Source organism: Phyllostomus hastatus, unplaced genomic scaffold (assembly GCF_019186645.2).
Source record: "Phyllostomus hastatus isolate PE091 unplaced genomic scaffold, TTU_PhHast_1.1 phas_contig_113, whole genome shotgun sequence".
NCBI lineage: Eukaryota > Metazoa > Chordata > Mammalia > Chiroptera > Phyllostomidae > Phyllostomus > Phyllostomus hastatus.
The window spans coordinates 14602678-14619852 of NW_025333530.1; the positions used below are offsets into that span (position 1 = coordinate 14602678).

Below are 17175 nucleotides of genomic sequence, written 5' to 3' on the forward strand. Positions count from 1 at the left end.
CAAGATGAGTAAATTACATATTTTATTCCATTTAAGTAGGACATTTCAAAAGCCTGAAAATTTAAAGTTTGATGGGGCCATATATGAAATGTTCATTTGTTTATTTACTATTAGAAAAAGCAAAGGTGTATGGGCATTGCTAAGTAGTGTGAATTCTGGAGAATATGTCTTAAAACAGTGATTCTTGAAGTGTTATGCCCATACCAACACCATCACCAACCCCTAGAAACTTGTCAGAAACCCTGCAAGTGGGCCAGCAACCTACAGTTTAAAAAGTACCCCCCTTATCCCTAGAAATTCTGATATATGCTGAAGTTTGGAACCACAGTGTTCAAGGATATTTTTTAAAAACTAGCATTTAATTTCATTGAAGTGATTGCTTTTCTGTGTGATTTCTTCACAAACCTTCTGAAGCTTAGACATCACCATACAAATCTGAATAATTATATGATTTATTTATAAAGTATTCATTTTGAAGAAATCCATGAACAAGTTATAAAACAGTCTTCAGAGTTATAGATTTTCTTCTTGTTCTCAAAACTGTTCAGTGTAGTGAGTACTGAAGTAAGTGCTTATTAGATACTTTCTATTTCCCTGTAAGAGTTTCTCAACCAAACTAAGGTGTAGAAAGCCAGTTATTAAGTGATTTTCCATTTCTTGGGTAATTTGCAATAGGATAATTTTGTGGCATATTTAATAACATGTAATACTAAAAAATGAAATAAAAGTAAATAAAACATTTGTTCTCTTAAAATCAGGAAGAGGCCATGTATTTAAAATAATTAAAGGCATACTGATCTACTGGGTAATTTTTTTATTCCTAGGTAATTTTTAAGATTCTGTAGGGAAAATCATGTTGCTAATTTTGGCAATGAGTAGAAAGAATAAAACTGTTTTTTTTGTCCTTTGATTTGTAAAAAGTGGTAGGACATTTAGCCAGAGACTTCAGAGTCCTGTACTCAAGATATTGCCTAATACAACTCAATAGGAAAACAAAAAACAGACTTCCGGCCAAGATGGAGGCATAGGTAGACACACTGTGCCTCCTTGAACAGCCAAAAGAAGGACAATAATGATTTAAAAACTAAAAACAACCAGAACTGACAGAAAATCGAACTGTATGAAAGCCTGACAACCAAGGAGTTAAACAAGACACATTCATCCGGACTGGTGTGGGCAGGGGGCGGGGCGGGGACAGACAGTTGGGCGGAGAGGACTTGCAGCAAGGCAGCTGGCGGACCCAGCGAGGCAGTGGCCGGTGGAGCCGGTGGTCCCACATTTAAGCACAGATAAACCAGAGGAACGGCTGGGGAGCAAGGTAGACTGAGCAGCCTAGGGCTCCATTGCGGGGAAATAAAGCCTCAAACCTCTGGTTGAAAACACCTGTGGGGGTTAAGGCACCAGCGGGAGAAACTCAGCCTCACAGGAGAGATCATTGTAGAGACCCAGAGGGTCCTAGAACATGCATAAGCCAGCCCACCAGGGAATCAGCACCAGAAGGGCCCATTTCCCTTGTGGGTAGCAGGAGAAGTGACTGAAATCTGGCGGAGAGTAGAGCAAGCAACATTGTTCCCCCTTGGACCCCTTCCCCACAAACAGCATCACAATGCGGTGACATGGGTTGCCCCACCCCTGTGAATACCTAAGGCTCTGCCCTGTTACTATATAACAGGTGAGCTGAGACCAAAATGGCCCAAATGAAAGAATAGATCAAAGCTCCAGAAAAAAATACAACTAAGCAGTGAACAGATAGCCAACCTATCAGATGCACAGTTCAAAACACTGGTAATCAGGATGCTCACAGGATTGGTTGAATTTGGTCACAAATTAGATGGAAAAATGAATGCTATGCTAAGTGAAATAAAGGAAACTGTAAGGGAACCAATCGTGATGGGAAGGAAACTTGGACTCAAATCAATGGTGTGGGCTAGAAGGAAGAAAGAAACATCCAACCAGAAAAGAATGAAGAAACAAGAATTCAAAAAAACAAGGAGAGGCTTAGGAATCTCCAGGACATTTTTAAACGTTCCAACATCCAAATTATAGGGGTGCCAAAAGGAGAAGAGGGAGACCAAGAAATAGAAAACTTATTTGAACAAATAATGAAGGAGAACTTACCAAATATGGCAAAAGAAATAGTCTTCCAGGAAGTCCAGGAAGCTCAGAGAGTCCTAAAGAAGTTGGACCCAAGGAAGAACACACCAAGGCACATCAGAATTACATTAGCCAAGATTAAAATGGAGGAGAGAATCTTAGAAGCAGCAAGAGAAAAGGAGACAGTTACCTACAAAGGAGTTCCCCTAAGGCTGTCAGCTGATTTCTCAAAAGAGGCCTTACAGACAAGAAGGAGCTGCAAAGAAGTATTCCAAGTCACGAAAATTAAGGACCTACATCCGAGATTGCTCTATCCAGCAAAGCTCTCATTTAGAATGGAAGGGTAGATAAAGTGCTTCTCAGATAAGGTCAAGTTAAAGGAGTTCATCATCACCAAGCCCTTATTATGTGAAATGTTAAAGGGATTTATCTAGGAAAAAGAAGGTAAAAAATATGAACAGTAAAATGACAGCAAACTCACAGTTATTAACAACCACACCTAAAACAAAAACAAAAGCAAACAACTAAAACAAGCACAGAATCACAGAAATGGAGATCACATGGAGGGCTATCAACAGGGGAGGGGGGGTGAGAGGGGGAAAATATACAGAGAATAAGTAGCATAGATGGTAGGTAGGAAATAGACAGGGGGAGGGTAAGAATAGTATGGGAAATGTAGAAGCCAAAGAACTTAGAAGTGTGACACATGGACATGAACTCAAGGGGGGGAATGTGGGTGGGAGGGGGTGTTCAGGACGCAGAGGGGAATAAAGGGGGAAATGGGACAACTGTAATAGCATAATTAATAAAATATATTTAAAAAACAAATAAATTAAAAAGTAGTCAGAGGATCTGAATAGTGCAGATGACCAGTAGATACATGAAAAAGACCGTTGGTATAACTGTCATTGAAACTGCAAATTAAAACCACAGTGTGATATCACCTCATATCTGCTAGAATGGCTATTATCAAAAAGACAAGAAATAACAAATATTGGTGAATAACGTGAAGAAAAGGGAACTCTTTTGCACTGTTGGTGCAAAATGTTGGTGGGAATGCAGATTGATGCAGCCACTACAGAAACAGTGTGAAGATACCTCAAAAAATTAAAAATAGAACTATCATATGATCCAGCAATTCCTCTTCTGGGTATTTATCCAAAGAAAACAAAAACACTAACTCGAAAAGATACATGCACCCTCATGTTCATTGCGGTATTATTTTCAGACACCAAGATGTGGAAACAACCTAAGGGCCTTTCATAGAAGTACAGATAAAGAAAATGTGATCTATACATATAATGGAATACTATTCAGCCATAAAAAAAGAAAATTTTACCATGTGTGACAACATGGATGGACCTTGAGAGTATTATGTTAAGTGAAATAAATCAGATAGACAAATAATGTATGATCTCACTTATATGTGAAATGTTTAAAAGTCCTGGCCAGGTAGCTTAGTTGATTAGAGGATTGTCCTAATATGCTAATGTTGTATGTTCAATCCCTGGTTGGGACACATACAAGAAGTAACCAATGAATGCATAAATAATTGGAACAACAAATCAATGTATCTTTTTCTCTCTCTCCCCCTTCCTTTCCTCCTCTCCACCCCCCTTCCTCTCTTTAAAATCAATAAATAAAAATATTTTAGAAGGGAAAAAAGAGCTCATAGGTACAGAGAACAGGTGGGGGCTGGGGATGAGCATAATGGCTGAAAGGGGATCAAAAGGTAAGGACTTTTCAATTACAAAATAAGTCCATGGGGATGTAATTGTATAGCACATTGACTGTAGTTAATAATATGGTATTCCATATTTGAAAGTTGCTAATAGAATAGATCTTAAAAGTCTTATCAGAGGAAAAAATTTTGCAGCTATGTATGATGAATGTTAACTAGATTTAGTTTGGTGATCATTTCACAATATATACAGATATTGAATCTTATATTACACACCTGAAAGTAAATAATGTTATATATCAATTTTTTTAATATTGCCTGACTTGAGATGTTCACTAATTAGCTGATTAACTTGTTTCACATGCAAAATTATCCTCCTCTTGGTTACATTTATTATTTTTGGTAATATGCATGGTACTCTTAAAAAAGAGGAGTATAACTGTTAATGGCTTACATTTTTTGACAGATGAACTCCCAACTAGCCCGGATGACTCAGATAATAGTGTGTCAGAGAGCCTGGATGAATTTGATTACTCTGTGGCCGAGATTAGCCACTCATTCCGTTCACAGCAGGAAATATGTGAGCAACTCAACATCAATCACATGATCCAAAGGATCTTCCTCATTACTCTGGACAATAGTGAGTTACAGACTTTCAGCCAGTCTATTCATTATACTGCCCTTCCTTCCTTGGCTAGGGACTTGCTCTTAGAAATCTGTTGTATCTAATAGTTAAACAAACCCACTGTAGTCCCTGGAACAGAAGGCTTATATTTCAGTGAAGCTTTGATATAACCTAAAATCAGTACTTAGACACAGATGGAACTTTCATTCCTACTTTGATACTGACTGGGCTATATAGCTGTTTGCCTTTACTACCTTAAAGAGGAAATGGGAATGAGTCCATTTTCTTCTCAGGAGTGACCTAAACATTTAGGTCGAAACTCCAAGATGTATGAGATGGTGTTTTCCCTCTGTGCCTTATCTGTTGTTAAACCCATAGTTAGTACTAATGTCTGAGGTTTACTCTTTTTGTTCTAAAATTTTTAAGATGTTATTTATTTATTTATTTTTCGAGAGGGGAAGGGAGGGAGAAACATCAATGTGTGGTTGCCTCTGGTGCACTCCCTACTGGGGACCTAGCCCACAACCCAGACATGTACTCTAGACTGGGAATTGGTCAGCGACCCTTTGGCTCTCAGGCTGGCATGGCACTCAATCCACTGAGGCATGCCAGCCAGGGTTGGGATTTACTCTTTAAATATCATGATGTTAGGTTTATAATAAGCCCGTGCTCTTTAACTAGGGGGGACAGCAGGGTTGAAATCTTTAGATACTGCTTTATAAGTCAAGATCAGTCTGATATTATCTGAGTCAAACTTGGAGTTCAAGAGAAGTGCTGTCAAGATCAGTTGTCTGTATAAAACAGAAGCATTATCCTTAACCTACCAGATTAAAACCATTTCCCAGGTGACCCAAGCTTGAAAAGTGGGAATGGTATCCCCAGCCGCTGTGTATATTTGGAAGAAATGGCAATAGACCTCGAAGATCAAGACTGGCTCGATATGAACAACGTTGAACAGGTAACATTCATATATTTCTTAGGTGTGCCTTCAACAAAAATTAGCCATGCAGTTGAACTCTGCTAATCTTTCTCCAGCCATTACTTTGCTTACCTCCATCTCTTCCATTGTTTGTGGTGGTCATCTTTTGGAATTTTATCAACCATGGTCATCTGTCCAAATCTACCTATTAAGGCCAATTAAAATGTCATCTTATTTCTTTCTTCTTTATATCTTTTCCAAAATCAAAACAGGCATTTTACCTTATAGGTACCTAAGTAACATTAAAAGAATAAAAGTTTTGTAGGGAAGACACTTGACAATTTGTAGTTTATCTTTGTGTGTTTAAATTACCTTTATAATACCAGAGGGATGGAAACAAGGAACAGACTGACAAGGAACAGAGGGGATAGGGGAGTGGGACAAGGGTGGAAAGAAGGGGAAGGGACTAGTCAAGGAACATGTATAAATGACCCATGGACATGGACAACAGGGTGGGTATTGATGGGGGTAGGGAGTTGCTGAGTGGAAGAGAGCAAAGGGGGACAACTGTAATAGGACAACAATAAAATAATTTAAAAATGTCCAAAGACAAAAAAAAGAAATAACCACAAAAACATAAATTACCTTTATAATAAAGTCTGAGTGAGATCAGCAATCACACAGAATAGTAGATTTCATATAAGTTTAATTGGTGATTCTCTACACTCTTCAGCAAATATTGTTTTCATGCCTATTCTGTGCTAGAGACTATATACTTGAGCTTGATTTAGGATAACTTTAAATATATACAATTATGTTGTATATATAATATTTCCTAAAGTAATTAGACACTAGGTCCTATTTTCCCTATTTAACTCTATATCCTGTGACTCTTGGCAATAACCTGTGTCAGAATTACTCTTTACATCTTGATGGTCTAGGGTTAACTTTGCAATGGTTTAGTGTTTTTGTTTTTGTTTTTGTTTTTCTTAATAGGCTGTCTTTGCTCGCTTATTACTTCAAGATCCAGGCAACCACTTGATTAACATGACTTCTTCTACAACGTTAAATCTATCTGCTGATAGAGATGCAGGGGAGAGGCACATTTTTTGTTATCTTTATTCCTGCTTCCAAAGAGCCAAGGAAGAGGTAATAATAATAATTCCCACTAAGTACTATATTTTCTTTATGGGTATGACTTGAACATGTAAGCCAGAGAGTTAGATCAATGTCTTTTATATCAGTTTATATACATCATAGTACATCTGTAACTAAATATTAGCCCCTATTAGTTGGCCTTTTAAAATTTTAGTTTTTTGTGTGTGGCTTGGGATCCACTCCTTTCCCTAGTGAACCAGAGCGTCTTATTCTCTCTACAAACCTCTTTTAAAAAAATCACACACTTAAAAAAGTTCTGATAAATTCATTTCCCCTGAGGTGTAAATAACAGAGTAGACCAAGCTTAGTCATTTCCATCATTGGAATTCTAATAAGTAGATGATTCCTTAAACCAAAGAATGAATTCTCATGAATTTTCAAGCATCCAATGGAGAGCACTATTGTTTTGGAACACGATATCTTTTCCATTCTCTTTGCTATGTACACCCTTATTCCAGATCATAGAACTAGACTCTTCCTTCTCTCCTTTATGCTGTTTCCAGATTACCAAAGTTCCAGAGAACCTGCTACCCTTTGCGGTGCAGTGCAGGAACCTTACTGTGTCCAATACACAAACAGTTCTTCTCACCCCAGAGATGTATGTTGATCAAAACATCCATGAGCAACTGGTAGATTTGATGTTGGAAGCCATCCAAGGAGCCCGTGAGTACATAAGCAAGATCTGTGAGCTTCTACATTTTGATTTCCAAATTTAAAATTCCTCTAGGTGCATTGGAAAGCCTCAGAGCCACTATGGTTCCAGTAAAAATTAAGGAAGAGAGTTCATACTTTCACTTTTGAGGTTGAATATTAGTAGAATTATCAAAAGCATATATAAAAATTTCTGTGACCTCCTTTCTTTCTCATTTGCCTTTTGTTAGATTTTGAAGATGTAACTGAGTTTCTGGAAGAGGTCATTGAAGCCTTGATATTGGATGAGGAAGTTCGAACATTTCCAGAAGTCATGATTCCAGTGTTTGATATTTTATTGGGCCGAATCAAAGATCTAGAACTTTGCCAGATCCTGTTGTATGCATATCTGGATATTCTTCTGTATTTCACTAGGCAAAAGGATATGGCAAAGGTAAATCTGAAAGGTGGTATATAAATAGTTCAGCTGGAGATTTAATAATTTATACTTCCTTATCCTGATGGCACTATAATATTACCTATTGAATAAGAGAAAAATGTATTAGTTGTTGTATACACTTAACTCTTTGAGGCCCACTCACCCCATTGCATTTACTGTGTTTTGCTGTGTCTAATGCTCACTTTTTGCCCAAATTTTTTAGGGAAAAATAAAGATATGCATTATACATGGGTAGTACTAATTCCGTGTGTATATAAATGTTTTTAATTCTTTTATTTATGCTTAATGTGTTAAAAGTATAACTCTAGAAAGCAATACTGATATCTGTATGCAAAGTAATACTCTGGAATACAATAATCAGTTTTGTTTCTGAATATAAAAAAATAATTGGATTAAAACATTAAAATGCCCCTGGCTGATATGGCTCAGTGGATTGAGTGCTGGCCTGAAAACCAAGGGGTCACAGGTTCAATACCCAATCAGGGCACATGCCTGCATTGCAGGCCAAGTTCCCAGTAGGGGGTACTCAAAAGACAACTACACATTGATATGTCTCTCCCTCTCTTTCTCCCTCCCCTCCCCTCTCTCTAAAAATAAATAAGTAAAATCTAAAGAAAAATTTAAAACAATTTTTTTCCTGAAAGTTTGGGCCAAAAATATGGGTGTGCATTATACATGGCAAAATACGGTGTGTCATCATACAAACAAATAAATAGGACTTACCTTCTCCTACAGGTTTTTGTAGAATACATTCAGCCCAAGGATCTTAGCAATGGGCAGATGTACCAGAAGACCTTGCTGGGAGTAATCCTGAATATCTCCTGCTTATTAAAGACTCCGGGTGTAGTAGAAAATCATGGCTATTTCTTGAATCCATCTCGTTCCAGTCCCCAGGAGATCAAAGTACAAGAGGCCAACATCCATCAGGTGGAACTGTTTACAGTCTATACCAGCCCCCTGTCCTAGATTAAGTAGTTTCCTCAGGAAGCAGATGCAGATAAGGCTGCTTGAGCCTCTTTGGGAAAGCAGGTTGATCTGGTTGGCTTTCTACTATAATCATGTAAAGAAGTTGCCCTCTTTATAGCATGTGCTAAGAGCCAAGGATAAACCTTAGTATGGTTTAAAGAGTAAGCTGCTGCTCTTCTTTGTCCTGTGCTATAGCACAGCCTCTTCCTTTCAACCCTTGTTTTTCTCACCAGCATATTTCTTACCACTTTAGCTCCTAAATCTTCTGACTGAACTCCAGCCTATAAACCAGTTTTTTCCCTTTCCCTCCTTCCTATGTCCTCTCTATTTGAGCTTCTTAGCATAAGTTATAGTAGGAGTCTGGCCAACATGAGGGAGTAAACTGTTGAATTGGGGGTAGTTTAAATCTCCCATCATCACAACTATCTAAAGCACAGGTTTACAAATTACAGCAGTAGCCAAATCCTGCCTGCTATCTATTTTTGTAAATAGTTTGCCCATTTGCATGTGTGTTGTTTATGGCTTGATTTCATGCCATAATGGTAGAGTTGAATAGTTGCTACAGAGACCATATGGCATGCAAAGCCAAAAATATTTATCATTTAACCCTTTGCAGAAGATGATTACTGACCCTACTCTAAATGCTATCTGCAGTTTGGCAGTTCATCAGAAAATCTCTCATAAGTGCCCAGAAAAAAAATTTTTTAATCAGAACTTGGGGTAAGGCACAAGGATAGTGAGAAAAAGATTAGGATTGACATATTTGTAGAAATTGCTTGTGGCTAAGGTTTGGGAGTAACAGATATTAGGATTGTGAAACTGGAATGTTCTGTGGTTATGTTTTCTGGTTAAACAGTTCATGGCTCAGTTCCATGAAAAGATCTACCAGATGCTGAAGAACTTACTCCAGCTCTCTCCAGAAACCAAACACTGTATCTTGTCGTGGCTTGGAAACTGTTTGCATGCAAATGCAGGCCGCACCAAGATTTGGGCCAATCAGATGCCAGAAATCTTCTTCCAAATGTATGCCTCGGATGCCTTCTTTCTGAATCTGGGTGCTGCTCTCCTGAAGCTGTGCCAGCCATTTTGCAAACCCAGATCCTCTCGTCTCCTCACCTTTAATCCCACTTACTGTGCCCTGAAGGAATTGAATGATGAAGAACGAAAAATTAAAAATGTACACATGAGAGGTAGGGGAGTACTGGGCTTCCCAAAAGTGTGTGTGTATGTGTGTGTGTGTGTGTGTGTGTGTGTGTGAGAGAGAGAGACAGACAGACAGACAGACAGACATCTAAGGTGCTCATGTCCATACTGTTTCTCACAAAGGTGCCTCTTTCTGGTAGAAGATGAGGCAGACAGAAGAGCCATTATAAATTTTACAAGGGCAGACTTTTAAAAATAAAACTGGTAGCTTTTAAATATTGTGCTTCAGTGAGACCTTTTCTCTGAATTTGGCAGCCTTAGGTATTCATGCATTCTTTCTTTTAAAAATGAATAAGGCATAGTCCCTGTCATTTATAAATTCAAAACCTCCAGAAGAAAACCAGGCAGATATATTAACAGATAATCATAATACGATATATGACTAAGCTATGGGAACACAGAGGAAGGAGTGAGAAATACATTCTACAGAAGTTACAGGTTTTCACAGCTGAGCCATGAGAAATGAGATGCATTTATCAGGCAAAGAAGCAAAAGAATCCCTTTATACAGAGGGAAAACAAACAAGTATAAAAGCACAAAGCTATGGAGAGGGTTGACTAAGGAATAGTGAAAAGGTCATTGGGGCCATTGCTGAAGCAAGGAGTAGGTGGGGGAAGGGAAAGGTATGGGAATGGCAGGAAACAAGTCTGGGGAGGCAGAAGGTTGTGGCCAGATTAGAGAAAACTCGAACAATACAGAGAAGTGAAAAGAAAATAAATCATTTATAGTTCTACCACTCAGAATGAATCCTGTTTAATTTTGGTGTACATATTTCCTCCCAGTTTTATAACTCTTTTAGCTATAGAAGTAATACATGTCCAAAAGCAAATAATCTTAAATACAGAAAAGCACAAAATAGATACAAATGACTTACTGTCTAATGCTTGAAAAATCCATAGTTATCTAGTATTTCTTTTAATTTTCGGTGATTTCATGATCAAGCTAAAGAAATTTAACTGCATTTTTATAGATCTCGAGAAGCCAAAAGATATTTTTAAACAAGGGAATAGTAATGTGATAAGAAGATATTACCCAAAAAAAGAAGAAGAAATGACGGTAGCAGTATGGAAGTTGAACTAGAGTTAGGGGGCCCTGGAGACCAGGATAGATGTTGTTGGCTAGCCATTTACTGTTCTTTTTAACTTCTTTAAGGCTTGGACAAAGAAACCTGTTTGATCCCAGCTGTACAGGAGCCAAAGTTTCCCCAGAATTACAACCTTGTAACAGAGAACCTTGTCCTCACAGAGTATACCTTATACCTGGGATTCCACAGGTAACTCTTCTGATGTCATTAGGAAAGAACTGTTTAGTTATACTGATAACCAGAAAGTTCAATGTGAGTCTTAATACAGTCTCACTTTCTTCTGAAGGCTTACATGGGAATCTAATAGGAAAAGGGCATTATATGCATGCATTTGTGTTTACCTGAATTGATGGTCCAGATAACTTGAATTAATTTTTTAATTATTGACCTGTTAAGCTGTTTACAATTAAAAATACACTCTTCATATTTTTCTCTAAACTTGCAAATTTTTAAATCACTATCTTCCTATTGTCATCTGTGAAAGTGGAATTGTTTTCATTTAATATTTCACTTTCTGCTCTTGAATTTTCGTTACTTATTACTCCAGATGAAAAAAGACCAAACTCCATTCTGTGATGTAAAGACAAAATTGATAAAATTAAAGAAATGTTTATAAGGGATTCCAGTAAGACCAGTAGGACCACAAAAGATCCTTGTTTCAAAGATAAAGAGAAGTCTAGAAGTATGAAGATTTAAGAACTAGAGTGTATGGCTTTTAAAAGTGGTCCTGGTTCTAGCTGGCTATAGTCATTCTAGGATTTTCCCCTCTCTGATTCAGCTGATTGTTGACTATAAGTATAAATAAGAGAAAATAGCTACTCACTCACAGTTATAGTCTATAGGTAGGAGTATTGAGGATAGCAATTTTTTAAATGTTTTACTTATGTATTTATTTTCAGAGAAAAAAGAAGGGAAGGAGAAAAGGAGAGAGAAACATCAATGTGTGGCTCTCTCGTGCCCCTCAAATGCCCCCTACTGGGGAGCCGGCCTGCAACCTAGGCATGTGCCCCCACCAGGAATCAAACTGGCTACCCCTTGATTCGCAGGCCGGTACTCAGTCCACTGAACCACACCAGCCAGGGCAGGATAGCATTTTTTAATACCTTCTCAGGATACTTAAATGGACACAGAGCACTTTTCAAATTTCTTAAAAAATGAAATTAAATTTTTATTAGAGAGTTTTTTTATCCCTGTCATTGACATTTTAAATGAGACAAGAGATAACAATTCAGCATGTGTTTTGACCTGTTCAAGCACCTAGATTCAAACACAAAAATGAATGTCATCTGGTTTCCCAATATAGACTACTTAATCCCAGACATTATCTACAGGGCTAACGAAGATGATTTTGGATTATACACACAGAGAAAACTATCCATAGCATTGAATTATGAGTCTTCCTTTCATTAGAGAACATTTAGCTGACCCTTTGTGGAAAATAATTTAATATTGAACAGCAAAAGGCTGGGAGCCACTGCTTTTAGATTGCATCCCAGGTGGCTACTTGTTTACATGTGGTCATTACCAATGTAGAGTCCTCTTTCACCTTTTAGTTTTCTTCTAACCACGGATAGACTGTCCGTTAACCACATCTAAGTACAATCACTGCATTTGTGTGTTGTCAGACTTTCCTGCTGGGCTTCTTGTACTTTGCTTAATAGTTATTTATTTGACTTTATAACAGCCCAATCTACACTCTGCTCAACCAAGCTAATGTTCTTTGAAGGCTGCTAATTACTTATAATTACCTTTAATTATGTTGAACACTTGGTAACATTTTTCCAGCACTATGCCCCCTGCCTCGGTCTTATCAGTAATTTTCATGAGTACCTTCTGTATCATCACAATTGCAGCTCCCTACCTACTAAAAGAGATACTAGAATAAAAAATGAGGATTTGTATTTCTAGAATGATCTGTACTCGACTATTCCTATATGAACTTCCTGACCCAGTCTCTTCTGCTTACTTGGGGGCAGACTGCATGATCAGATGGTAAAAATCAACCAAAATCTGCATCGGCTACAGATCGCCTGGCGGGATGCTCAGCAAAGTTCTAGCCCTGCTAGTGACAACCTCCGTGAGCAGTTTGAACGACTGATGACCATCTATCTTTCTACCAAGACTGCCATGACTGAGCCACAAATGCTGCAAAACTGCCTAAATTTGCAGGTGTCCATGGCTGTTCTACTAGTTCAGCTGGCCCTGGGCAATGAGAGCTCACAGCTGATCGAGCTGACTTTTCCTCTGCCAGATGGCTACGGCTCTTTAGCTTATGTGCCAGGTAAGTAGGGTCTTCCTCAGTAACTTCCTGTTTGTAGCCCTCTAAGTTTAACTGGGTCACTTTGGAAATTCAGTCCTCAAAATACTTTCTATAGTTATTATTTAACTGTTTTTGGACAGGCTACTCATACTTGAGTAAATAAATATCTACTGGTGAAAGTATAGGGGAACTAACAGCTTTGTACTCAGCCTTGTGTCCTCACTGCTCTGCATATCAGAAAACAGTCTTCAAAGGACTAAGGGCAGCCAAGGTTTTCAGAGCTGTTAGTTTTGATCATTAATATTGTTTGTTGTTTAACTTGGAAATTTATCTAACTCACCCTGTGCTATTCTCTAGGGGGAAAAAAATCATCTCCTATTGGTTAATCTCCCAGAAGAGAGATTATATGTGTATATATGTCAGTGAGTGGTTGACAGGTATTGTCCATCAAGATCAAATACGTTCTTGCCATGGCGGGTGTGGCTCAGTGGATTGAGCACGACTGAAGGGTCACCAGTTTGATTTTCAGTCAGGGCACATGCCTGGGTTGCAGGCCAGGTCCCCAGTAGCAGGCATGTGATGCAACCACACATTGATGTTTCTCACCCACTCTTTCTCTTTCCCTTCCCCTCTAAAAATAATCAAATCTTTTTAAAAAAAAATCAAAAACTGGCCCTGGCTGGTGTGGCTCAGTGGATTGAGTGCCGGCCTGCAAACCAAGGGGTCGCCAGTTTGATTCCCAGTCAGGGCACATGCCTGGGTTGTGGGCCAGGTCCCGGGTTGGGGATGTGTGACGGGTAACCACACATTGATGTTTCTCTCCCTCTCTTTCCCCTTCCCTTCCTCTCTCTCTAAAAATAAATTTATAAAGTCTTTAAAAAAAAAATTAAAAACTGCCCTGGCTGGCGTAGCTCAGTGGATTGAGTGTGGGCTGCGAACCAAAGTGTCACAGGTTCAATTCCCAGTCAGGGCATATGCCTGGGTTTTAGGCCATGGCCCCCAGCAACCGCACATTGATGTTTCTCTCTCTCTCTCTCTCCCCCTCCCTTCCCTCTCTAAAAATAAATAAATAAAATCTTTTTTAAAATAAAAAAATATATATTTTTTTTAAAAAATCAAAAACTTTCTTGATCACTGGATTATTCATCTATTTCTGAGTAACAAATTACCCCAAAACATAGAAACTGGAAAACAACCAACATTATCTCACAGTACCTATGGTGTCAGGAATCCAGGAGCAGCTTAGCTGCATGGTTCTGACTCTTGAGTCTCTCATAAGGTTACAGTCAAGGCCATAGGAATCTGAAGGCTCGAGCAGGACTGAAGGATCTACTTATAAGCCTAGTCATGTGGCTATTGGCAGACCTCAGTTGCATGCTGGCTTGTTTTCTAGACCACATAAGTATCTCCTTAGTACTACTCATGATATGGAAGCTGGCTTCCTCCAGACCAAATGACCAAAATGGAAGCTGCTGACTTTTATAAACTAATCATGAAAACAATATATCATCACATCTGTAGGCCTCACGGTATGTTTTGTGCCCTGGAAGAGTATAGGAGGGGACACACAAGGGCATGAATACCAGGAGGTAAAGGCCATCCTGGAGACTGGTGGGCATAGTCACCCAATGGATCTTTTACTCAGTATTTTTCATACTTCTAAAGGGTTATTTAGTACACAGTTATCCTTGAGTGTGGAAAAATACTGTATCAGTATACTTTCTTTTTTTTTTAAGATTTTATTTATTTATTTTTAGAGAGGGAAGGGAGGGAAAAAGAGAGAGAGAAACATTAATGTGCGGTTGCTGGGGGTCATGGCCTGCAACCCAGGCATGTAACCTGACTGGGAATCGAACCTGCGACACTTTGGTTGGCAGCATGTGCTCAATCCACTGAGCTACGCCAGCCAGGGCTTCAGTATACTTTCTTAAACTGCACTGGTATATTAACAATATTTTTGTGTCTATACTATTCTTATAGTACTTGGATAAAAATTAAAATTGACACATTTAAAGGAGATTCTACATTTATTAACTTACCACCATTCCTAGTACCTTCAAGACATTTGGGTTTTGTTAACCTTCATTAAGTACAGTGTAGAATTTGTAAATGTAAAGAGTCAGATATTTGGCTAATTCCAATGCAATTTTTTTTTCAGAATTTTTTGCAGATAACCTGGGTGATTTCCTCATTTTTCTCCGCCGCTTTGCTGATGACATCTTAGAGACATCAGCAGATTCCCTGGAACATGTCCTTCACTTTATCACCATTTTCACTGGAAGCATAGAAAGGTGAAGTGCTAAAAGCTTGACTGTCACTGTTTAGGGCTGCAAAACATTCAGAAGACTTATAAACCATAAAATAAACAAATCTGACTCATAAGGGGTTGCCTTCACAAGTTGTGTTAACATTAATAGATCACCTGACCATCCTTGTGGGCACCAAAAAATCTCATTCTTAAGAGGCAAAGGACTGTGCCCACAGAGAATTTGAATTTGCCTATAAGGTACCTGAGAGGAATTACATTGCTAGTCCTTGGTTAAAATGGTTACCTTAATGCAGAAACCTTACCAATGGCAGCCAGGTGCTAATGATCTTTTAATAATCATATGATACAGTTTGCTCTTGAAATCCTGAGTTGGATGAGCGATAAACCTAGGTAAATGACTTCTAAACTCAAGTCTTTCTCATTCATAGCTCCTAGTCTTCTTTCCCAAAGGAAGATACTCATTGACCTGTAGAGATGCTTCTCTTGACTTTTTTGGTCTAAGCCAAAGGAAACAAACAATGTGTATATAAATGAAGATTTGCTACACAAAGAAAAGAATGATCCACAGTCCCCAGAGCCACGTCAGTGAAAAGTAGGTAAAAACCAACCCTTCACTGAGCTGAGCAGATCTAATGAGAAAATATAAATCAGCACATATTTTAGGCACACATGGTAGGCATTGTCAGTAATGTAAAATAATTACATCCTGGCCCTTGATTTCAGAAAGCTTGGAAAGGCAGGTTTATCCCAGGTGAAAAAGAGAATAGTAAACAATAAAGAATGTCTTACCATAGAGAAGTACACAGAATGGCTAAAAATTAAACACAAACTAAGTACTCACCCTCATTCTTGGTAAGCTGTGACCTCAAAAGTTGAATGGTATCCCCTGCATTATGCCCCAGAAATTGACAGACTTAAAACTGCAGAATCCTGTTTTTCCCCCACATAGGTAGCATAGAATGGTTTGAGTCCTGTGGAGAGAATACTTATAAAAATTTGACTCCTTGGCTTGGACTGACTTAGTCCTGGAGTAATCTACATGGACCACTTACCTCCAGTGCTTTACAAAACTCAGATCTGAGCATTTCTCCCAGTTTGGCACTATAACGAGATTCTGACTGTCCAGAAGTAAAAACACTGCAAATAATAAAAGGTTATGCCTTCATGGAGTTTGAATCTGAAGATGTTACCAAGGTAGTTGCTAAAACAATGAACAACTACCTTTTTGGTGAAGTCTTGAACTGTTCTTTTATGCTTGAGAAAAGTACATGAGGAAGTTTGTAGAGAGTGGCATACCCATCTAAGAAGCCATCATATCCAGCAGTCAAACAGTAAAACCAGAACCAGACATGTCTTCAAAGGCTGTGAATGGAGAAGCCATTTGAAAAGAAAGAATTACTCAGGAAGAGATTAGCTAAGAAAGCTAATTAATTACAATTTTCCTTCATTGATTTTACATAAAAATTTAAAAAGCAATGCTTCAAACACTGATCTTCAGAAATCTGCAAACAGCCAGGCTTTCCCTAAGAAGAAGAAAAAAGAGGTTTCAGTCACTCTTAACACTCCTGAGAAGACTGCATGACCAGGGTTCCACACCAGTGTGTACACCAATGGTTTTGGAGAAATGAAAATCTAAAATGGCTGAAATAAATGATGATGAAGGTACTGAGAGTTTTCAAATCGCCCTTACTTGGCTTAAAAGAAGAAAAACAATAGACTGAAACACCTACATGTTCAAGGAAAAAAAGATGAAGAAAAAGTAGTCAGTGATTCTGAATATAATACTTCTGGAAAATGTGATTTTATTAGGAGGGCTAATTTTTTTT

General features: G+C 38.3%; 1 protein-coding gene and 1 pseudogene across 4 annotated transcripts in view; both read left to right on the forward strand.

Annotated features, from left to right (window-relative positions):
• Positions 1 to 17175, forward strand: part of UBE4A (ubiquitination factor E4A) — a 39954-nt gene that overhangs the window by 10686 nt on the left and 12093 nt on the right. For 3 of the 4 annotated variants that reach the window (XM_045837916.1, XM_045837930.1, XM_045837919.1), the window contains 10 exons: positions 4242 to 4415; positions 5246 to 5358; positions 6316 to 6468; positions 6981 to 7140; positions 7359 to 7561; positions 8303 to 8494; positions 9390 to 9723; positions 10889 to 11009; positions 12797 to 13101; positions 15239 to 15371. In XM_045837916.1, coding sequence (XP_045693872.1) covers positions 4242 to 4415; positions 5246 to 5358; positions 6316 to 6468; positions 6981 to 7140; positions 7359 to 7561; positions 8303 to 8494; positions 9390 to 9723; positions 10889 to 11009; positions 12797 to 13101; positions 15239 to 15371 — 1888 coding nt within the window. Of the gene's footprint in view, positions 1 to 4241; positions 4416 to 5227; positions 5359 to 6315; positions 6469 to 6980; positions 7141 to 7358; positions 7562 to 8302; positions 8495 to 9389; positions 9724 to 10888; positions 11010 to 12796; positions 13102 to 15238; positions 15372 to 17175 lie in introns of those variants that run through there. The other variant, XM_045837941.1, reaches the window with a different exon arrangement.
• On the forward strand, positions 15907 to 17119 carry LOC123817416 (annotated as a pseudogene).